This window comes from Neofelis nebulosa, chromosome 3 (assembly GCF_028018385.1).
Source record: "Neofelis nebulosa isolate mNeoNeb1 chromosome 3, mNeoNeb1.pri, whole genome shotgun sequence".
NCBI lineage: Eukaryota > Metazoa > Chordata > Mammalia > Carnivora > Felidae > Neofelis > Neofelis nebulosa.
The window spans coordinates 92,186,235-92,210,763 of NC_080784.1; the positions used below are offsets into that span (position 1 = coordinate 92,186,235).

General features: G+C 36.0%; 1 protein-coding gene across 1 annotated transcript; it reads left to right on the plus strand.

Moving 5' to 3' along the window:
* The first annotated feature begins 15,752 nt into the window (after positions 1-15,752).
* LOC131507070 (zinc finger protein 35-like) lies at positions 15,753-17,827 on the plus strand. The gene has a single exon (XM_058721372.1). It carries the CDS (start codon positions 15,947-15,949, stop codon positions 17,528-17,530), a length of 1,584 nt encoding a protein of 527 aa, XP_058577355.1. The 5' UTR covers positions 15,753-15,946; the 3' UTR covers positions 17,531-17,827.
* Positions 17,828-24,529: the final 6,702 nt, after the last annotated feature.

Genomic DNA, 24,529 nt, shown 5'->3' on the forward strand with positions numbered 1-24,529 from the left:
AGGAAGGAAGGAAGGAAGGAAGGAAGGAAGGAAGGAAGGAAGGAAGGAAGGAGAGAGAGGAGGGAGGGCGAGAGGGAGGAAAGCTGTTGGTTTGCAACAATTTTTCATTTTTGTAGTGTTGCAGGTTCTACGCAAAACTTCTATGGCCCCGTAGATAGACCAAAATAAAACATCCTGGATTTTATTTACTACCATACAGAATGGAAGGAACTTGTTCTCCTTACTTTGTAGTGTTGTTAAGCATGACAATTTAATGAGGTTCAGTTTGTGGGCATAGTCTAAATGCAACTCAGTTTGCAAGGGCGATACCCGTGTACTCTCAAGGTTGCCTTTGGAGATTCCCATCTGAATTACCAGGGACGTCTGCAGAGTCATGCCTGATGCATGGCAGTGGGAAATAAAGGATAGTCAGGGTGGGAACTGAGACCTCAACAAAGCAAAGTGGACCAGATGAAATTAGTCCTTGGTAGCCCCAGTACTAGATGGGAATGGAAACTTGGGAAGTTTCTGATATTAAGAGTTAACAGGGGATAAGTGCTAGGATTAGGGAGTCATATTAATGCAACCATATTTATACTTATGGCTGCCTAAAGCCTGCCATTTGGAATATATTCCTTTATACTTATAAACACCTTTATTTCTCAGATTTGAAGACTGAAATGTGTAAGAAATCTTTCAAAATAATCCTCTGTTTGATATACAGCAATCTTGGCATCTCTAGCCCAAAAGCATTTTGAAGAATGTGTATTCCTAACACAAATGAATGTGTTAATACATTGCTACATGAAGGATAATTCAAAATACTTGCATGAATGCCTTTAATTTTGTAATAATGTTAGATTCTGAAACACACAAAATCCCAACTTTCAACTACTTTAGCACAATTATTTCTTGATCACATTATAGTCCAATGAACATATTTATGGCAAGAAGAGGCCTTTCCATGTGATAACTCAGGGACCTAGATTCCTTCAGCTTTTCCATGTTCCCTGTATTCAGTAAGCAGATGGACAGAGATCATAGAAAAGTCACACCTGTTTCAGACATTCCCAGACTTGGAAATGTTACACACTTTACTCACACAACCATTATGGATCACCAGCCCCTCTCTATTTTAAAGGGAGAAAAGAGATGCAATGCCCAGCCAGGAGCAAAAAATTCTATTCTATGGAAGTGACCATATAAATGTTCGTGAATGGCGAATAGTCCTTGGCACAATTATACTGTGCTTCATTGTGTAGAAGATATTTTCACACATATTATTTTATTTGATCCTTAAAATAAGACTGAAGAAGATTTAAAGAGTTAGAAATTTAGGAAAGAGTAAGGATAGAACTAAATATTGGTCTAACCCACAATATTGTTTTCTTTCCATAGCAGAGATTTATGTAACAGAATGTAATCAAATTTTTGTGACGTACCTTGATTATTTTTCTTCATGGCATACCTATTCTTTATGTCAACTATATATTTTTTTATGTTCAAGTCCTGAAATCCAAATACATATTAATGTGCATTTTTTGCATTAATACTTTCTACTTTAAACAATGAAATTAAGCTGAATAATACTTCCCTAAAATCATTACAAAAGGTGCTAATTAGAATGATGCCATTTGTTAAAAAAAAAAGCGTTTCATAATGATGGCTAAAATAAGCAGAGAGTAGGCTGTTGGTTTTAAAAGTTTTTGACTCTAGCTCAATCTATGCCTAAATGTAACATATACATGTCACTAATAACTGCATAACTTATAAACTTGATATAACTATATAACGTACAATTAGATTGCTGTTCTCTTTTAATCATACTCTGAGTAAAACCTACCCACTCTCCTGAATTTTATTAAAGCACACTGTGTGGCTCATGATGTGAGCAAATAGGAAAAGTCTAGTATGAATACCACAGACTATTTTTCACTTACCACAAGAGCTGGAAGCTTATTAAGGCAGCTCTGAAGCCGAATGCCTGTGAAATCATTTATTTTCCTCTGACAGTCCCTTGCCTTCGCCCCCAGCTATCAGTCGAAGCCCCTTCTTCTGTTAATACAAACACTTTCACAACGACACTGTCAATTATTCCTAATCTGTCATCTATTATTATTCTCCTCAAGATTTAGAATCCCAGCAGATCTCAGTCCTGTCTATCATATTGCCATGTGTACTTCAAGAAGCCTTTCCTTATATGAACAATTCTCATCCACAAATTTAGCATAGGATATGAAAAACACCACATTAGGACCTTCTATAGTACAAATTAAAATAAACTTTTAGACTTCACAACACATCTTTTAAGAGGTCCCTAGATGCTAAGCATTTAGCAAATCATTAAATCACTACAGAACACTTCCAATGTCAGGGACTTAGGTATGTATGCGCTCATTCCAAGAAAGAGAAGACATAGTCGGTAGCCTTGAAAAGGTGGTAATTCAGGAAGGACAGTGGACACAGTGGGCACTGAATGCTCACTCAGTCTTGGTTGTTTAGAAAATGTGGCTCCTGGTGGATTTCAGTATGTGCTGTATCTAGGGTTTTGGTGAATGATATTCTGTAAGAAGTCCCTTCATTTTATGAAATGGAATCAACCAGCTTTCCCATTTTTTTTTTAATTTTTTAAATGTTTATTTGTTTTTGAGAGGGAGAGAGACAGAGACAGAGCATGAGTGGGGGGGGGGGGGCGGAGAGGCAGAGAGAGAGGGAGACACAGAATCCGAAACAGGCTCCAGGCTCTGAGCTGTCAGCACAGAGCCTGACACAGGGCTTGAACTCGTGAACCACAAGATCATATCCTGAGCTGAAGTTGGATGCTTCACTGACAGAGCCACACAGGTGCCCATCCAGCTTTCCTCTTGAGAAACTGTCACCTCGTTGCTCAAAGTTATCACCCTTTTCTTTGAAGAACCCTAAGAGACCCTGCATATTCTCCCCCATATTCCAATTACATTATTTTCCCCATAGCCACTTTTCTCTGATGGCAAGACTGTTAAATGGGAAGATTTATTGAAACCATTCACAAAAAGAATAAGGCGATTTGAATTTAAGAGGAGCTGGTACTATGCTCATTCCTACAGACAGGGCAACAAAGACCAACACAGCAGCACCCCTATTACTGTCCTTTAGAATGAATGAATGAGCATTTAGAGACTATGTATAGTTTGAGGCCTAGGCTCATATTTTGATGGAGCTAAAGTTACCATTAATTATAAAAGCCTTCCATTACATGCATAAGAAAGGGATAACCTGTTAGGTGTCACCCAGGCCTACTGTACAATAATATATTCATTTTCTACTGCTGCCGTAACACGTAACTACAAACCCAGTAGCTCAAATATAACACAAAAGTATTTACTTACATTTCTGTAGTTCAATTCCAATGACTTTCACTGGGCTGAGATTAAGACACTGGTGTTCCTGGGGTGAAATCCGTTTTCTCACTTTTACCATCTTCTAAACGCAACGACATTTTCTGGCTCCTGGATCCTCCCAGTACCTTGCTCACTCTGAATCTGGCCCTTCTGCCTTCCCTTTTCACATTTAAGGAACCTGTGATTAAATTGGACTCACCTGGATCACCCAGCTGCAACTGATTCTGTCTCTGTCTTAAGTCAGCTTCTAGAATCTTTTTTTTTCTTTAATTTTTTAACGTTTATTCATTTTTTGAGAGACAGAGACAGAGCGTGAGTGAGGGGGTGGGCAGAGAGAGAGGGAGGCATAGAATCTGTAGCAGGCTCCAGGCCCTGAGCTGTCAGCACAGAGCCCAGCATGGGGCTCGAACTCAGGAACCTCGAGATCATGACCCGAGCCGAAGTCTGACGCTTAAACGACTGAGCCACCCGTGCGCGCCTCACCTATTACATTTTAATGAGAAAAATGATAAGTAACTACATCTTTAGTTTATCTGTAATAAATAGGATATTTTCTATATTAGTTGTTTAAAACATAATTTTAATTAATAATACTTTGCTCCTTGACAAATAAATAAAATGACTATTATTACTATATTAAAAACATTCTAAAGGGACTATGTGGATTATATACAGCAATTTCCATCTGTAACAAGGCTTAAGTTTATGTTATCGTTCAAGACGTATAAGAGGAAACTTTGAAAATATCACTATTGAAGTTTCTTAGGTTTCTTGTTGACTTTCATTGAAATCAATGTTTCAATAACATTTGGGTAAATATGTATCTGATAGTCTGTACATCGTGTCTGAAAAAAAAAAAAAGTATATATGTGCTATTTTGTTTTCCAGTAGGGTTGGCAGAATCTTCTGTGAGCCTCTCAGATGTAAACCCAGGGCTCCTTCTGGAACCTGCTGTATTTCTGTGCTCTCCTTTCTTCCTTCTACTGGGCTTCATACTGCTTTGCTCTCCTTCCAAAGGTATTTTATTTTAGTCTATTTTCTTATTTGTCTTATTTTTTCTTCCATCTCAGCACTTAACAGACTAATAACCCATTTTCTTAGCTTTCATTTTCTATGCTGCACCCAAAGACAAGGACACAAAGAACCAGCAAGAAAGCACAAAAATAGCAACAGTGATACAAAGCTAACAATTTCTTTGTAATAATTGACACATTTCTTAAGTAGTGGCTCCTTCTCCGTATGTTGGTATTCTGAAATAACTCAAAGCAATGATTTGAAAGTTGGAAATCTGAAAAAGCAAACACTATTTTGATTAGTGTTAGTCACAGCGTGAGTTTGCCTGGATAAAGCAGAAACCAAAGCCCAATTAACCCTGCAAATGATTTATTAGGGACAAAGACCATATAGGAAAATGAAGGAACCAGGGGAGGCCAAGAGAACCATCAGATTTTGATGGAGGTTTGATGTGGTTTAAAAGAAAAAAGGGAGAAAAAGGAGGGAAGAAAGTTTGGGTAGAAATACCTCACACTGCAATCCAATTATTCTCCCCCAGTCAGCCCTATTGAGATATAATTGATATATAATATGTGTACATTTAAGGTGTATATTGTGATAGTTTGATGTATTTCGTGAAATGATTACCACAGTAAGCTTATAAACACATCCATCCTTTGACGTAGTTACCTTTTGTGTGTGTGCATGTGTGTTAAAAACATTTAAGATCTACACTCAGCAATTTTCAAGTATACTAACGTACAGCAAGGTAAACTTTCGTTAACCGTATTGCAGTGAAGTCCTAAGAGTTTATAATGCTCTTTGGGAAGAATTTGAGCCACAGCCACACGGCATCAGAGGATTCCAGTGTTTTCTAGGGATGGGTATGCTCCCTCAGTCCCCGGCTGAAAACAGCTAGGGAGAAGGGTGGGTTTCGTATGAAATTTGACGGATTTCATACCTGTATGGCTACATCATTGCTCATGTATTTTCCCTGTGATCAGAGATTGAAGGGGTAGATTCTAGTGGTCACCAGACCTGGTATACCTCTCAACACTCATAAAAATACTTTTGTCACCCAGAGTAGTTGATCTTTTTTCTGACCCTGTAAAATCTCCAGTAATTCTGTGTAATTCCACCAACTCTTGGAATGTCGATGAATGGGACAATTTGGTGGCACTAGTAAAAAGAACTAGGAATAAGCAATGATAAACATGAGTTGGAAGTAATTTGCCAATCTTTGGTGTTACTTTTCTTCACTCTCGTCATCTCATGAGCGTGCTGCAATTACATTTTGCAACGAGATCTGCTATTTGCCATTTTCAAGGACTGTTTATACAACATGTATATTAACATCAAATTCACTGTTTTTTAGGTTGTCTGTATTGATAAGTCACTCTATGGTTTTGATTTACCGTATATTATATTCACCTTATATCCTCCTAATGTTTCATAGTTCCTTTCTATTTTGTGTATCTTTCTAGACACATTTAATAAAAATACATTATTAATGCATTAAAAACTTATAAAACTATTTTACATTGTTTGGTGTATTCAATACCTGCATCTCAGAGGAGCCAAATTAACACAAGACCTGGCTAGAATTAGTCAGACAAAATGCTGCTTATTTTTTTCAGAATTTGAACCTCCTAATTATTGCTTTAAATTACCTTATCAAAATAAAATTTATAATATCATATGGTGATATCTATACCGAGATAACATATTGACAAAGAGTGATCCTGCTTTTACTCATTTGATTAGTCCTAATGTGTATCTACCCCTGGAAGCACGACTCAATTCTTTTTGATCTCTTTACCCTCAATCTCTACTTCATGTCTTACATCTTTATAGAAGATTAAAAAGCAAAACAACACAAAACAAAACAAAAAAAGCACTGTTTTGAGTTTGTGAACAAATGATGACTTAGAGAAGTATATACTGGGAAAATCTAGACGAGGTGGAGAAGAATACTAAAAGTGAAAGGAAATCTGAATCATTAAATGTCATAACTGAATACCAATGACATGAGTCTGCTTTTTCTAAAGAAAAAAAAAATAGTGGATCCATCCTTAAGTGAATTTCAAAGGAATGTTGGGAAATGGAGAAGACAAGTCTATCACACAGGTTTTGTTATTTAACTGCAATGAAGACATTTTGTTTAGTTAATTCCTTTAAGAACAACATTGTAATACACAACATTGTGAATCAGTAGATCCGATGATAGAAGATAAATTTAGTCATATGGCTGCTAAGGTGGTGAGGACCTAACCTTTTCAAGACCTTGAAGATATGATGTGGAGTTTTAAATTGGGTTCAAAACCATATTACATTATTTGGTATAGGGATGGAAACCATCAACTCAAAAAGTATTTCTTCCTTTTGTCTTTTCTATTCTCACCTTAGCACCTTCTGGGACTGGTCACAGAAATATCAAAATATCTGGAATCATTCATCAAGCTTCATGTGTTTGAGCTACACATAAAGAAAAAAAATCAAAAAGATGTTCCCTCCATCTTGTAACTGTGCTTTGCCCTTTTCAATGCATTTCGTTCTCTGTCAGTCACCAGGGTGATTCTAGCACTTGGAAATCTCATATGACTTTTGAATGATTTTTCCATTCAGCCTCAATTACTTCTAAGCAAATGCTTTTTATATACTCAATTTTTAAATTTATAAGTGTGTTTAGGTATGAAAAGTTTTTTCTTAAATTTGTATGTGGCTCTCTTTTGAATAGTCTATTAAAATGGAAGATTTATTTTATTTTATTTTATTTATTTATTTATTTATTTATTGTACGTATTTTTTTTCAATATATGAAATTTATTGTCAAATTGGTTCCCATACAACACCCAATGCTCATCCCAAAAGGTGCCCTCAATACCCATCACCCACCCTCCCCTCCCTCCCACCCCTCATCAACCCTCAGTTTGTTCTCAGTTTTTAAGAGTCTCTTATGCTTTGGCTCTCTCCCACTCTAACCTCTTTTTTTTTTTTTCCTTCCCCTCCCCCATGGGTTTCTGTTAAGTTTCTCAGGATCCACATAAGAGTGAAAACATATGGTATCTGTCTTTCTCTGTATGGCTTATTTCACTTAGCATCACAATCTCCGGTTCCATCCACGTTGCTACAAAGGGCCATATTTCTTTTTTTTTTTTTTTTTTTAATTTAACGTTTTTTATTTATTTTTGGGACAGAGAGAGACAGAGCATGAACGGGGGAGGGGCAGAGAGAGAGGGAGACACAGAATCGGAAACAGGCTCCAGGCTCCGAGCCATCAGCCCAGAGCCTGACGCGGGGCTCGAACTCACGGACCGCGAGATCGTGACCTGGCTGAAGTCGGACGCTTAACCGACTGCGCCACCCAGGCGCCCCAAAGGGCCATATTTCAAAACCACGCTCAGATATCACCTCATGCCAGTCAGAGTGGAAGATTTTTTTAGAAATGGGCTTCTGGGATTAATATGTAGTAAACATGTCTGATGCAAAAGAAATGCAACATAGTACATATTTAATACACGCATTTGCAAGTTTTGGTGTTAAAAACAAGCTGAATATATTTTTATCATCAAAATTTATCATCATTTTATCATCACCATTTTATCATCAACATCAATATTATAAGTGATGCATTACTCTTTTCATTATTTTTATCACCTTCTAAAAAAACAATAATGCCATTAATTTGGGATATTTTAGTTAAAATAAATCATTTCCTCCTTTTCCGTTGACATTTATCCAGAAATGACACCATCTCCTTAGAACTAGATATGTAACAATTTTTGGTTATGTTTGATTTGTAGTCCTTTACTACAATTATATTATATGTAATAGCCTTCATAAGCAAGCCAACTTTAACTTATTATTCAATATTTCTTTTGTGAGATGTTAGTACCATCCTCTATCATAACTAAAATATATTAAAATTTTTTCAACCCTTCATCATCTAATTTGGTCAAAATAGAAATGAAACAAGCTTCACATAACCTTCTCGCAAGAGACCTGTGATGCTGGTGTTGTGTACTCATTTACTGGAAGTTCTTTACACCTTTGATTTTCATAACCAACACAAAATGACTGACACCAGAAACAACTTTGTATAAAATGTCTGAATTTTCTAGTGTGTTCCATGGCCTTGGTCCCCCATCCAAAACTACCTTCATCATCTCCAAAGTGTTTCTCAAATTCATTGTGACTTTCTAGTCCTTACTGTTATTTCCTCCTTTTCTTCAATTCTTGCTTGAATTACCGAAATAGCTTAAGGTCTGTCTTGAACCACCTATCTTTTCCAGCTGTAATGCCACTATATCCATAAATTACTATAATCAAGCGGTATTGATTCTGTCATCTCTTTCTCTCTAATAATGTGAACTGGCTAATTAAAGCCTGTAGGAAAATCTCAACTTTTCATTGTAGAATAAAATGTACTTCACAATCTCAAATCAATCTACTTTCTTTTTTTTTAATATGAAATTTGTTGTCAAATCGGTCTCCATACAACTCCATATTGTCAAATCGCTCATTCCAACAGGTGCCCTCCTCAATGCCCATCACCCACTCTCCTCTTCCTCCCACCCCCCCCCCCCCCATCAACCCTCACTTTATTCACAGTTTTTAAGAGTCTCTTATGGTTTGGCTCCTTCCCTCTCTAATTTTTTTTTTCTTCTCCTCCCCCATAGTCTTCTGTCAGGTTTCTCAGGATCCACATAAGAGTGAAAACATATGGTATCTTTCTTTCTCTGTATGACTTATTTCACTTAGCATAACACTCTCCAGTTCCATCCACGTTGCTACAAAAGACCATATTTCACTCTTTCTCGTTGCCAAGTAGTATTCCATTGTGTATATAAACCACAATTTCTTTATCCATTCATCAGTTGATGGACTTTTAGGCTTTTTCCATAATTTGGCTATTGTTGAAAGTGCTGCTGTAAACATCGGGGTACAAGTGCCCCTATGCATCAGCACTCTTGTGCCCCTTGGGTAAATTCCTAGCAGTGCTACTGCTGGGTCATAGGGTAGATCTATTTTTAATTTTTTGAGGAACCTCCACACTGTTTTCCAGAGTAGCTGCACCAGTTTGCATTCCCACCATGTTGCAAGAGGGTTCCCGTTTCTTCACATCCTCTCCAGCATCTATAGTCTCCTGATTTGTTCATTTTAGCCACTCTGACTGGCATGAGGTGATATCTCAGTGTGGTTTTGATTTCTTATCTATCCCCTATTACTCTGAAATATATTCTGTATTCCAAGTTGCTAAGAAATTCACTGTTCCTAACCTCCCTGCCATACTTTTCTTCGCTATCTGCATATGCACAGTATTTCTTCTGTTGAAAATAGATATTTCCATTTAATTGGCTGATGACATTCTATGCTAAACCCACAATCTACATCAAACATTAACTTGATTCTGAATCCAACCATCACTCATCACAGAATGGCTTATGGCTCCTTCAGTTACTCTCTGTAGTACATAAAGCAGGCCTTATATTTCACCACATCAATTGTGATATTCCTTTGACTGGTGGTGCTTACTATTTAGATTGTGAATTATTAAAGAAGAATTTCATTCACATTTGTAATTAGCTGTGATTACCAAGGTTACTTCCAAATCATGGGCACTAAAAACATTTTTATGGATAAGATAGGATTATAACCCTCCATGACTTGATCCCCCATCAATCTCTCTGACTGTCTCCCTCTCTTTCATTGATCTCTAGTCACATTGGCCACCTTGATTTTCCTTGAACAGGTCGTCTCCTCATAGCTTTTTCCTCTGCTGCTTTCTGTTCTTGAACGTTCATTCCATAGATTGTCAAATAACTACCGCTTCACTTCGTTTGGGACTCTAATTAGCTGTTATCTTAGCGGTGAGGTTTGTAAATTTGAATCTTCATCCATACCACCAAACTTTGCTATCATCTGAATGTGCCCCCAACCCCAAAATTCATATATTGAAATCTTAACCTCCAAAGATGTTGGTACTAAGAGATGGGACATTTAGGAAATGCTTAATTAATGAGGGTGGAATCTTCATGAATGGGATTAGCGTCTTATCAAAGAGGCTCCAGAGAAATCCCTGGCCTCTTCTACTATATGAGCATACAATAAGAAATCTGTAGCCCTGAGAAGGGCATTCACCTGACCACGTCTCAGACTTCCAGCCTCCAGAACTGTGAGAAATAAATTTCTGTTGTTTATAAGCTACCCAGTCTGTGGTATTTTGTTATCACAACCCAAATGGGGTAAGGCAAACTTTATCCTCATTTCCGTGTTCAATTATCTCCATAGCCCTATTACCATATGACATACAACATGTCTCCTTGTTTATGGCTCATCTTGCTCCACTAAAATATAAACTGCATGGAGGCAAGATTATGTTTTGTGGCTCTTATGGTCACCAAATAGAATAGTACCAGTACACAATAGGTCCTCGGTAACATTGTTTTAAAAGAAATAGTAAGTCAATGAATGAATGAATATGAATGAATGACCACATGGTTATTGCTTTTGTAATCAATTTTTACAACTAACTTTTACCCCCTCATAATAAGGAGAAAAGGAATAGAAATCCTTCCCATCTTTGAAGCTAGGTTTAGTTTTCCATCTTACTTTTTTTATGTGTATTTGAAAGCATACTTTCAAATTCATATAGTTAGAAAACCATCATAATAAATCACCTTTGCTGTTTTCATCAAGTTATTAAAATATCACTTACATACAAGTTAAAAATAGACTTCCAATGCATTATAACTTTAACACAGTTCTGAGAAGCAGACTAGAGTTTGTTACAGATATTTTATAAGCACGTAGACTCAATATGATTATGAAATGAATTTACCCTTATTACCCTTAGCTAATAAGTGGCAAAAATACTTGTTTTGATTCTTTCTTCATTACTCTTTCTACTGTTCTACACCCACCCTCACAAGCATTGGTTTTACTATTATAAATTCATTTAAGATCCAATGAGTGTTATTTAAAATCCACTGACTGAAAAAAAATTGAAATCCAATTATTTTCAAGTTCAGTGATGACTAATACATTGTTTCCTTGATTATAATGGCCAAAAAATGTGCTATAAAACTATAAATATGTTTCAACATTACTCAGTTTTAACACTTGTTACTATTTTCTTCTTTGTCTTCCCTGTCATGAATATCTACATGCATTGGACTCACGGGATACTCTTCAGTCAAATATCAAATCTGATTTAGGTGAGGATTTTGTTATCTGTGTACATTGCAGTTATTTAAAGTAAGTGCATTACACTTAAATGTAGCCATTTGTAAATAAATAAAACAATGTATCACTTTATAATTCCTCATAAAAAGCCCTAAAATATTTCTGCATACATGTGTATTTAAAGACTCCATTTCCTGTCTTGTGACCAGGAGATACACTCTGTCTTCATATGCAGAGTGATATTACAAATAAGTTTATGATAATCACATAAATTGAATAGCACTTAAAAAAATTAAATAACATCCTACTTAGGATAATTAATCATCAGACATTAGCTCAAATGTGTAGTAAGTACCTGGTATTGAAATGGTTTCAAAAATGAGCTTTTCAAAATAAATGATCAATTTTAAATGATCAACATTTCTGAGCATTGTTTTCTTTTTTATCAATGAATTAATTCTTATAAGTAAAACTTCCCAATAAATAAATATTTATATTTTGCTCAAATATCCAAAATGGTATACACTTTCCTTCATTTGGTTAGGCTATCAATGCTTAACAAGCACACCTATATACATAGACACACATACACATAGACACACATATTCATTTCAATGAATAACTTGTTAGCAAAGATTACCTAATAGGTTTAAATTACAGAGTTTACATCTTAACAGTTGTTTCTTCTGTGTTCTTGTCTTAGTATTTAGGAAAAGATAGAGATTTGTTGAAGGGCTTCACCTGACTCTTTAAGAGAGATATAGCACAACTTCTACACAATTGAAACATGTTAGGAATAAAAATAGACATTCTCTCGTCGATATTATCCAGGTAGCTTTGGCACATATATGAGTACTGATTAATTTTGTCTAATTGTTATAAAATATTCACATTTATGTTTTTTGAATCACCTTAGGTAAATTTACATTTCTCTATTTAGAGACCAATTCTAGGCTTTGCTTAACTCTAATATATGCCTGTTTTCTTTTTCTTACGATATGACTTTATCTTATTATTTCCCTTCTTTATCACTGTGGTTTTACTTGTTACTTCTCTAATTTCTTAAGTTACATATTGATCTCATTATTTGTCTGTGTCTCTTATTTTCTTATATAATAATTTAAGACTACACAACTACCTCTAATATCAATTTATTATTTTAGCAAAATTTTGTAAGTGGATATTTTTTTGCATTAAATTTGTTATTTTTTAATTTTTTATTTTTATTTTTCTATGATTCATGAGTTGTTTGTGTGATTTACACTGCTAAATGACTGAAATCTGGTTATCATTTTGCCATTGATATGTAAATTTCTAGCTTTATATTTAAAGAAAATACACTGTATAATAATTTTTGATATTTCATTATTAATATTTTAATATCTTTATATGTTAGATGTTTATCCTGTGACACATAACTGCCATTTAAATGAAAAAAAATGGTATTTAAGGGAGGGCAAATATATTTTTACTTTTTTGGATCATATTATTTTGGGGTTTATATATCTTTCTTAATGTATTTTATTTCTCCTTTCTCCTGGACTTTGTTCTTTTCACCTTTTTTTTCTTACTCCTTTGGAATCTTTATACTTTATTTCTTTTAGAAGTCACCTGTGTTAGTCTCTCTGGGATGCCATTACAAACTACCACAGATTGAGTGACTTAAATAACAGAATTTTTTTTTTTTTCTCACTATTCTGGAGACTAGAAGTCCAAGATCAAGGTGCTGGTAGGGTTTGTTTGTCCTGAGGCCATTCTCCTTGACATGTATATGGCAGATTGTTGCTGTGTCCTCTCATAGTCTTCCCTGTTTGTGCATACATCTTTCCTGTCTCTTCCTCCCCTTATATGGACACCAGTCATTCTGGACTAGGACCTTACAAAGTCAGTACCTTAATTACCTCTTTAAAGGCCCTATCTCTACATTCAAAAAAGATGGGGCCAAGGGCCTCCACATATGAATCGTGAGAAGGGAGGTGGACACAATTCGCTCCATAACATTAACTGATCTACCCAAGGATACGATAATAAATAAATGTGTCCTTCTTCTGAACTGTATGCATTTACAGTTTCCATTCTACTCGCCATTGTTTTCTTATATATTTTTCTCTATTTTTATTTCAAATTCATGTAATTTCCCAAAGTTGTCATTTTTTATAATTATTAACATATAGTTAGTGTTCACTGATTTTTACCATTTATTAATTCCTGTTGTCACAGTCTTTATTGCATTTTATTTTTCTCCTTTTGAAAATAGATTATTGATAAGTAAAGGTATTTTAGTAGAAATATATGTCATCATTTTACCTAAGCATTCCTTTGAACTTATTCTTAAACAATGTTCAACCATAGTATAGTATTGTAAGTTACATATGTCATCTATCAGAATGTTGAAGTGATTATTTCTGTTTTTTTTTTTTTTTTTCAGTTTCATTTTGCTCTTGGTAAGTTTGCAGTCACTTACTGAGATTTGTCTATTGGAAACCTATTTCTCTGTATATTTAGGAAGTCCTTCACTGTAATTGATAACAGTTTCACTATGATGTGTCTACATCTGTCACTGTTGTTTTTTTCTTATTTAAACTACATTCATTGGGTTTCCTTACATTTTATTTAATTTGAGGCTAATGTATCTAATAAATTCTGAAAAGTCTTCATCCATTATGTCATCATGAACTCTTCTTCCTCTATTCTGGTCTCTTCTTTTAGAAATTTTTAATGAAGTTTTAAATTTTAATTAAAGTATAGTTAATACCCAATGTGATATTGGGTTCACTTAAAAAAAGTAGGAGCTTGTTTGCTCTTATTCTATATTCCTCTTTTTTAATTTTGGATATGTTTTAATATCCAATATGACAATTGTAATACATGAAGTCCTTAGAGGTCTTAATTCCGCTATACATTATTTCCAGGGACTCTTGCTCCTAGGTTTCCATGTATGATGATGTTTTAGACAGCATGCTCATGTTCATCTGAGATCTATGTGATGCTTATCTTGGGAAGGTAAGTTTTGAGAATATGCTCCTCTAGAGGTGTCACAGTTTCCTTCTCTCAGATGCCCCGATTCTTTATCAGCTTGGGGCCAATTAAACTTATTTCTCAACTTTGAGTTATCTGGGCCAGATAGTAGTATCCATTTGATACTAAAGCATAGCAGAGGATGGAACACAGATTGTGAAATATCAAAATTCAAATTAATAGGAAACTGTTTTCTTCCAAAAGCCCAAAGGTAGGGAATGTTGTTATTGTCGATGGAAAGATTTCTTTTAGCTGTCTCATTGTTTAAGAATGTAGCCATTTGATACTCTGGCTGCACATGTGGATCTCAGTTTTAATTACCCAATTTATTTTGCCCCAGAGTTTTGTCTCCTGTCCCCAATTTGCTCATTAGAATTACAGCCCCCGGGGTGTGTAGGTGGCTCAGTCAGGTAAGCTTCCAGCTCTTGATTTTGGCTCAGGTTATGATCTCACAGTTCGTGAGTTAGGTGCAGAATCTGCTTGGGATTCTCTCTCTCTCTCTCTCTCTCTCTCTCTCTCTCTCTCTCCTCCCTCCCTCTTTGTTCCTCCCCCATTTGTGCTCTCCAAAAAAATAAATAAACTTAAAACAAAATGAAAGCCTCTGCATGATTTAATGCTGTAAATACCTTTTAAAAAAACAGTTCAACTACCAGCTAGCTTATGCAGCATCTCTTTCTTTGTTTGATACCCAGGGGATTTTCCTTTTGTCTTTGAAAACATTTAAAAAGATATTTGTTGTTTTATATACATGATTTGTGATACGCATGACTTTTGAGTAGTCTACAATATTGACTGAAAGGTACTAAAGAAATTAATTTCTAAAGGTTTTGCAGTTTTTCTTGGGGCAAAGTACTAATTTTCAAATGATGAATGGAGAAAAAATGGATGTTGAAGGTCTTTAGACCTGCTAACTTCTATACTCTCTATGACAGATTATAGTTAAAGTCATCTATTGAATTGAGAAGAAGGAGATTATGAAGTGGCTTGAATACATGGATGGAATATGGCTGCTAAGATAACTAGGAGCTAAAAGCAGAAAAACAGGTATGTAAATCACAACCATATTCATGGGACTACTTGATTTTTGAGCTAATGATTTGAGGAAAACACAGTATATTCTTTCCTCCATACTGTTCAACCACAACTCTCAAGAATTAAAGAACACCCATTTTAAGACAATCAGTGGTTGAGGGTAGGCGCGGGGCGCATGATCTAGCCTATGTTCTGCTGCAGAGCCCGCGAGCTCTGGCCGGGCCTTTCCGCGGTGCACGTAGACAGTATCATCCTGGCCCTGAGAAGAAACTCAAGAAGAAGAAACTTAAAGATTAGATGGGGCTTGACCTCTGCTGGGCAGCCCCCAGCTATAAGAGTTCCCCTCCTGAGCAGAGACGATGACTGCAGAACTGAGAGAGGCCATGGCCTTAGCCCCCTGGGGCTCAGTGACAGTGAAAAAGGAGGAGGAAGAGGAAGAAAACTTCCTAGGCCAGGCATCTAGCCAACAAGTGCACTTGGAGAACATCAAAGTCTGGGCTCCTGGGGAAAGTCCCCAGACAGGCCTTGTCATATCAGAACAGGAGGAAAAGGATCCAAACATGTTCTGGAACATGGCTGTAGTCCTGAAAGCAACACAGGAGGCACCTCCTGCCTCAGCCCTTGGCACCTGCTCATTATCAGGGACTCTGGCCAAGAGTGAGATACTGGAGACACATGGGAACATGACCTCTCTAGGTGCTGAAACCAAGAACCCACAGTTACTGGTTCCAAAAACTGAGATATGTGATGAAGCAGAAAAACCCTGCATAATGCCAGGAAGAATCCAGAAAGTTAATCCTCCAGAACCTGAGTTAGGAGAAGCCTGTGAAAAAGGGAACCCGTTAAAGAAGCAGAGAATCAAGAGGGAAAAGAAAGATTTCAGACAAGTGACAGTGAAGGACTGTCATGTACCTGAAAGCTTCAAAGTAGAGGAAAACCAGAAATGTCAGGAACCTGGGGAAAGGTATAGCCTTAGTTCTAGCTCTGTTAAAAATCAGAAAAGCCAGCCTGGACAGAAGCCTTTTACATGTAGTGTGTGTGGAAAAGGCTTTAGTCAGAGTGCAAACCTCGTAGTGCATCAGCGAATCCACACAGGGGAGAAGCCCTTTGAATGTCATGAGTGTGGGAAGGCCTTCATTCAGAGTGCAAACCTTGTTGTGCATCAGCGAATCCACACTGGACAGAAGCCGTATGTTTGTTCAAAATGTGGGAAAGCCTTCACTCAGAGTTCAAATCTGACCGTACATCAAAAAATCCACTCCTTAGAAAAAACCTTTAAGTGCAGTGAATGTGAGAAAGCCTTCAGTTATAGCTCACAACTTGCTCGGCACCAGAAAGTCCACATTACAGAAAAATGCTATGAATGTAATGAGTGTGGGAAAACATTTACTCGGAGCTCAAACCTCATTGTCCACCAGAGGATCCACACTGGGGAGAAGCCCTTTGCCTGTAACGATTGTGGCAAAGCCTTCACCCAGAGTGCAAACCTTATTGTGCATCAGCGAAGCCATACTGGTGAGAAGCCATATGAGTGTAAAGAATGTGGAAAAGCCTTTAGTTGTTTTTCGCACCTTATTGTGCACCAGAGAATTCACACTGCAGAGAAACCTTATGATTGCAGTGAGTGTGGAAAAGCCTTCAGTCAGCTCTCTTGCCTTATTGTGCATCAGAGGATTCACAGTGGAGATCTCCCTTATGTGTGTAATGAGTGTGGGAAGGCCTTCACGTGTAGTTCATACCTGCTTATTCATCAGAGAATTCATAATGGGGAGAAACCTTACACATGCAATGAGTGTGGCAAGGCCTTCCGGCAGAGGTCGAGTCTCACTGTGCACCAGAGAACCCACACTGGGGAGAAGCCCTATGAGTGTGCCAAGTGTGGTGCGGCTTTCATTTCTAACTCGCACCTCATGCGACACCACAGAACTCATCTTGTTGAGTGACAAGTACTTGTTACTCCAGTCATTGATCATAATCCACTGCCCCCTAATTGGACACGTCTTTGCTGTTTTTGTTTGTAAAAATGAGGCCCGCCATGTTACAAGTAACAGTTTTCAAGAATGCAGCACAGAACACAAGACAAGCATTTCAGAGGCTGACTTAAAGAAAGTGAAAGCATCTAAAGGCAAGGACTGTGTTTTAAACTGTGCCCTCAGTAGTCCTGTTTGAAATGGAATGTGGCTTTCTTTAAAATGGGTCGTGCAAAGCTAAGTGATAAAGATCCTGTTTGAGGAAAGGTATTTTTAGCTTAATTTTGTTTTTTGAGCCTGGTAGTTTCTTGAGCAACAGGCAGGTTGTTGGTACAGGTCTGCCTGGTGCAATTCTGGAGCTTTGAACCTTGTATTCTAGTATTTGGGTTAAGCAGTGATTAATTAAGGAAATCACTTGGGGTAGCACTTCACCAACAACTCACCTATGAACATTGATTAGCTTTCCATTCCTTAGGTAATTTAAACAAAAAACACCCTATTAACTGTCTCCTGGTCCTAAAATGGATAGAAGTAGGAAACAGCTGTTTCTCTTATCTGTGACTCGTGAACCTTGGTGTAGTAAAGCTCTGGGGACCTCTGATGAGTCTTTTCTTCCCAGTGTGCAGGGCCAAACACTGGAGGGTTGATGGAGACAACACACTGGGGCCACAAATGTGCTGGCCTGTATTCATTTGCTAAGATCAACAACTCTAAGTGACCCTAACTCCCATTGTACTCCCATCGGAGTAAGATGCCTGTAACACTCCCCAGATAGAGGAGTCAAAGAATAAAGCTTGCCGAGAGGCATAAAAAAAAAAAAAAAAAAAAAAAAGACAATCAGTGGTTGAGTCTGCACATGGTGGGTGTGGCAGGAAGAGTGAGGATGCAGTAAAAATAATTCAGGTGATTTACTCTAAACATTATTTTACAATGAAATTTAATATTTGCTAATTGTGTTATTTGTACTTTATTTACCTGTGTTGATTCTTAGTTGATCAGTTTTATTAATAATATTTAATATGTTAAGTTCACAGTTCTTTACATGTAGGGTACTCTTGGTTCAAGTGAGATCATTACTTGAAGGATAATTGAAATTTAAAATTATTTTTGTAATGTTTGTTCTTGAGAGTGACAGAGTGAGTGTGAACAGGGGAGGGGCAGAGAAAGAACGAGACACAGAATCTGAAACAGGCTCCAGGCTCTGAGCTGTCAGCACAGAGCCTGACGTGGGGTGCAAACTCATGAATCACCAGGTCATGATCTGAGCCAAAGTTGGACGCTTATCCAACTGAGCCACCCCCGCTCCCCAATAATTGAAATGTAAAATTTAATATTTTAACCAATGTTAATTAGAAAATTGCACAAAGCAAAATACTGGTTTTAAAATAGAAGAATAATAACCTTTAAAATCTAAAAGAAGTGTAACATAATGTTGATAAATAAGTATGCAAATGCTGGTCATAAACCATGTTAATAATTATAGTAAATATTATCTAGTGAATGTTGAAGGAATTAATTTCCTGAATATAACAATTTGATTCATCTCAAAAAAAGACAAACTTTAAAATTAGAAATCACCTACACACATTCAAAGGCCATAAAAATAAATGTTTTCATTAATACAAATAAACATATCTGCTAACATTTATGTATAGGTGTCATTAAAATACCATTTTCTTCAACTCTGAAACAAATGCCATTTTCCTGATATAAAAAAAGACATAAATACATTCACCTAGTTCTAATTTATTAAATATACTCAGTTTTAGTCATTAGTATTTGGCTAATATTTTGACATAATAAAAGATGCCATCTTAGACCTTGTTAATCAGATAAGTACTTGAAGAAAACATGAATATATTATATCTATTAGTCCCTCAAGATCAACTCAATACTTTCCTTCTCCCATTGTAGGTTCCAGAAAACTGAGCTATATTTATTGCATTAAGAGGTCACTTGTCTTTTCGTAAAAATTTGGAGTTGATCAATAAAGAATGCCAGCAGGAAATAAGAAGGAGGAATGTGAATTAGTCTGATTATCTATTCCCCCATCCTCCTCAATTTGGGTTCACCGTAGACTTCATTTACTCTTTTGTGTGAGAAAATTACAGTTCTTATCAACCAACCACTTCTCAGAGCTCGCTCTCTCCCTGAGTTCTGTAACTCCTTTTTCCTTCCACGTTTTAGGTCTAGATATGGAAACCTATTACTAGGGGGTTACCTACCCACTGCTATATCCTTTGTCAACATTCTATAACTCTTCTCAAATAACCCAGTCTAAGCATCCTATATTTCTCATAGAGATTTAAGTATGCTTTCTGGAAATTTTATTTCTCTTCATTATTTATTTGAATTTTGAATATTTTATTTGTGTGACTTAGGTATTCCTTAAGTATGAATTCTAGTGTTATCATAATCCATGAAAAAAAGACCATTATAATATCTGTAATAATGACATTGATCATAGTAATATTAAGACCCAAATATGCACAACTCTTCTAAGAGCTTTGTAACCATTCACTTCTCATTTTATAGATTAAGAATCTCAAATTGGGTTAGACTTTGTACCTTGTCACATGGAAAGTGATAAAGTAAAATATGTGATGTGTTGGGGAAAAAAAAGAAAGAAAGTAATCAAGACAAATGATATCTAATGTAGAATTATACAAGTTTACATTATACATGGATCTTTTTATTCTAATGGTCATCCATTTCTATAAAAATTTTCAAGCACTTTTTTAAAATTAAAAAAAAAAAACTCAAGGTACTTGAAGTTCAGATTTTTCTCAATGTGCCACTTTCCATTATACATAAATTCTTCACTCAGCTTACAATACACATTTATTTCAATACAATAATATATGGCCTCCAGAATTCCAGCTAGCTCAAAGTTAAGGCCTACTTGAGACTTGACTTAGCTGTGAAAATGCTACCCACAAGAGAAAATACAATAAACTCTATTGCAATTTTGCAAAGTAAGGATCTTATACATCCATGTTCACTTTGTGACTACTTAGACATTCATAAAAATTACTATTTTATTTATATTGCTCTAAATGACTTATTTTATTTTGTTTTTTTAAGATTTTACTTTTAGAGAAGTTTTAGTTATTTTTTTTAAGTGTTTATGTATTTATTTTGAGAGACACAGAGCATGAGCAGGGGAAGGGCAGAGAGAAAGGGAGAGAGAGAATCCCAAGGAAGTCCACACTGTCAGCGTGGAGATTGATGCATGAACCAAAGGATCATGACCTGATCCAAAATCAAGAGTCAGGTGCTTAACTGACTGAGCCACCCAGGTTTTTTCTAGAGCAATTTTAGATTCACAACAAAATTGACAGGAAGTTACAGAGGTGACTCATATATCCAGGCCCCCACACATTTCTTTGTCTGCTACATTATCCATCTCACAGGAGAATACATGTCTTATAATTGATGAACCTATATTGACACATCATTAACAGCCAAATTTCATAGTTTACCTTTGTTTTTTGTGTTTTTTTTAATTTTTAAAATTTATTATTATTATTATTATTATTATTATTATTATTTATTTTAGCGAGAGGGAGAGAGCATAAGTGGGAGAGAAGGGTAGAGGGAGAAAGAGAATCCTAAGAAGATGCCACGCCCGGCATGGAGCCTGACACAAGCCTCGATCCCATGACCCTGGGCTCCTGACCAGAGTCAAGGTCAAGAGTTGGTCGCTCAAACCAATGAGCCACCCAAGTGCCCCCATAGATTACCTTTGGATTCACTTTGGCTGTAGTACTTTGTGTGGATTTGGGCAAATATATAATGATGCATACTTATAAGTATACTATCATACAGAGTATTTTCACTACCCCCCCCAATCTTCTATGCTCCACCTATTTATCCCCCTCCAGTATCAACCCCTGGAAACCACTGATCTTTTTAGTTCTATGAAACCATAGTTTTAACTTTTCTGAAATGTTATATGGTTGGAAACATATAGTATGTAGCCTGTTCTGATTGGCTTCCTTTACATAGTATGCATGTAGGTTTCCTCCTTGTATTTTCGTGGCTTGATAGCTCATTTCTGTTTTAGCACTAACATTCTTTTGTCTGGATGTACCACAGTATATTTATGCATTCACTTACTACGAGATATCTTGCTTCCTTCCACGTTTTGGAAGCTTTTGGCAACGATGAAGAAAGCTGCTACAAACATCCAACTGCAAATTTTTGTTGGACATAAGATTTTAATTTCTTTGGGCAAATATCAAGGAGCATAATGTTGCTGGATCATATAATGAGGATATGTTTAATTTTGTAAGAAACTATCAAACTGCCTTCCAAAGTGTCTGTACCATTTTGCTTTCCCAACAACAGTGAATGAGAGCTCTCGCTGCTCCACATCTGCTCCATTATTTGATGTTGTCAGGGTTCCAGATTCCGGCCATTTAAATAGATGTGTAGTGGTATCTCACCGTTTTAATTTTCTTTTTTCTTTTTTTTTTTTTTTTAATATTTTTTTTTTCAACATTTTTTATTTATTTTTGGGACAGAGAGAGACAGAGCATGAACGGGGGAGGGGCAGAGAGAGAGGGAGACACAGAATCGGAAACAGGCTCCAGGCTCTGAGCCATCAGCCCAGAGCCCGACGCGGGGCTCGAACTCACGGACCGCGAGATTGTGACCTGGCTGAAGTCGGACGCTTAACCGACTGCGCCACCCAGGCGCCCCTCACCGTTTTAATTTTCATGTCCCTCATGACATGATGTGGAACATATTTTCATATGCTTATTTATAATCTGTATATGTGCGGGTGAAGAGTCTTTTAGTCTTTGACCCATTTTTAAATCAAGTTGTTTTGTTATTTTTGAGTGTTAAAGGTTCTTTTTACAATTTGCATAACACTCCTTTTTACAAATGTCTTTTGAAAATACTTCTTTTTGCAGTCAGCGGCTTGTCTTTTCATTCTTTTATTGTCTTCTGCAGAGTAGAAATTTTAATTTCAAAAGAGTACAATTTATCAATTATTGGATCTTCCTTTAATGTTATCTCTAAAATGCCATTCCCATACCCAGTCATGTAGTTTTTCTTCTATGGAATTTTTTCATTTTATAGTTTTACAGTTTACATTGTATCTAAGGTCCATTTTGAGTTAATGTTGTTAAGGGTGTAAGGTCAGGTCAGTGACCACATTCTGTGTGTGTGTGTGTGTGTGTGTGTGTGTGTGTGTGCATGTGTGCGTATGTGTATGGATGTCCAATTGTTCCAACACCATTTATTGAAGAGACTATCTCTGTTTTATTGTATTATCTTTGTTTCTTTTTTTAAATATCAGTTGAGTATATTTCTGTGAATCTATTGTTGAACTCTCTATTTTATTCCATTGATCTATTTGTCTATTCACCAATACCATACTCTTGATCACTGTGGTGTTATAGTAAGTATTGAATTTGAGTAGTGTTAGTTCTGTGGCTTTGTTCTTCTCCTTCAATATTGTGTTAGCTGGGTCTTTTGCCTCTCCATAAAAACTTTAGAGACAGTTTGTCAATATACACAAAATAACTTGTTATGATTTTGATTGAGATTGCATTCTATGGAAGAACTGATGTCTTTATAATATTGAATCTTCTTATCAATAAACATGGAATATCTCACCATTTATTTAGTTCTTTTTTGATTTTGTTAATCAGAGTTTGTAATTTTCTCCATATAGCTCATATATATATATATATATATATATATATATATATATACATTTTTCTTACAAATGCTATTCTAAGAATGCTAATGTAAATAGCATTGTGTTTTTTAACTTCAAATTCTTTCTTATTGTTTGCAGGCAGAAAAGCAATATCATTTTGTATATTAACCTTGTCTCCTAAAAACTTGATATAATTGTTTATTTGTTCCAGAAGTTTTTTTTTTCTTTAAGATTTACTGCATAGATGATCGTGTTATCAGTGAACACAGATTTATTTCGTCTTCCTAATCTGTATATCTTTTATTTCCTTTTCTTGCCTTGTTACATTAGCAAGGAATTCCAGTACAAAATGTTAAATGAGTGGTGAAAAGGCACGTTCTTGCCTTGTACCTGATCTTAGTGGGATGTTTTGGTTTTCTCACCATTAGGTATAATGTTAACTGTAGTTTTATTGTAGACATTTTTATTAAGTTAAAGAAATTTCTTTCTATTCCTGGTTTACTGAGAGTTCTTTTTTTATCATTAATAGGTGTTTGATTTTCTCAAATGCTTTTTCCGCATCTATTAATATGATCATGTGATTTTTTTAATTCTGTTAATGTAATGGATTACAAAAAGTATTTTTTTTAATTTTTTTAAACATTTTATTTATTTTTGAGACAGAGAGAGACAGAGCATGAACGGGGGAGGGGCAGAGAGAGAGGGAGACACAGAATCGGAAGCAGGCTCCAGGCTCTGAGCCATCAGCCCAGAGCCCTACGCGGGGCTCGAACTCACGGACCGCGAGATCGTGACCTGAGCTGAAGTCGGACGCTTAACTGACTGAGCCACCCAGGCGCCCCCAAAAAGTATTCTTAAGAGATATATTTTGGAGTTTTTTTACTCATCTGAAATTAATAGTAATTAATTATTAATAAAAATAATTAATAAATTATTAAAAGAAAATAATACTTTCTCTTTACTCAGCTACTAATAGGTGTACCTCATGTACTGGTGAGGCACTCTATGTCCCATTCGTGGCTGCTGACCAAAATACATGTGACTATTTTTTTTCTTTAATGGTTGATCTCTGATACTATCTCTGTTGACAGTGTTAAGAAGTTGACTAAATAGTACAAAACAGAGTAACTTACATGCAAGTGATACTACTGAAGAGAACTCAGTAGTTTTACAACTATTTTCAAACTCAGAATGTCAGTAAGGTAATCAGTAACTAATTCCCTAATTTTTACTTTAGAAAAATAGTTCCCTCATCTGTCCCTAACCTCATGAGAAATACTGTAGATCCACAGGAACCA

Coding starts and splice junctions, on each gene's coding strand:
- LOC131507070 (XM_058721372.1), top strand. CDS start 15,947: ATGACTGCAGAACTGAGAGAGGCCATGGCCTTAGCCCCCTGGGGCTCA.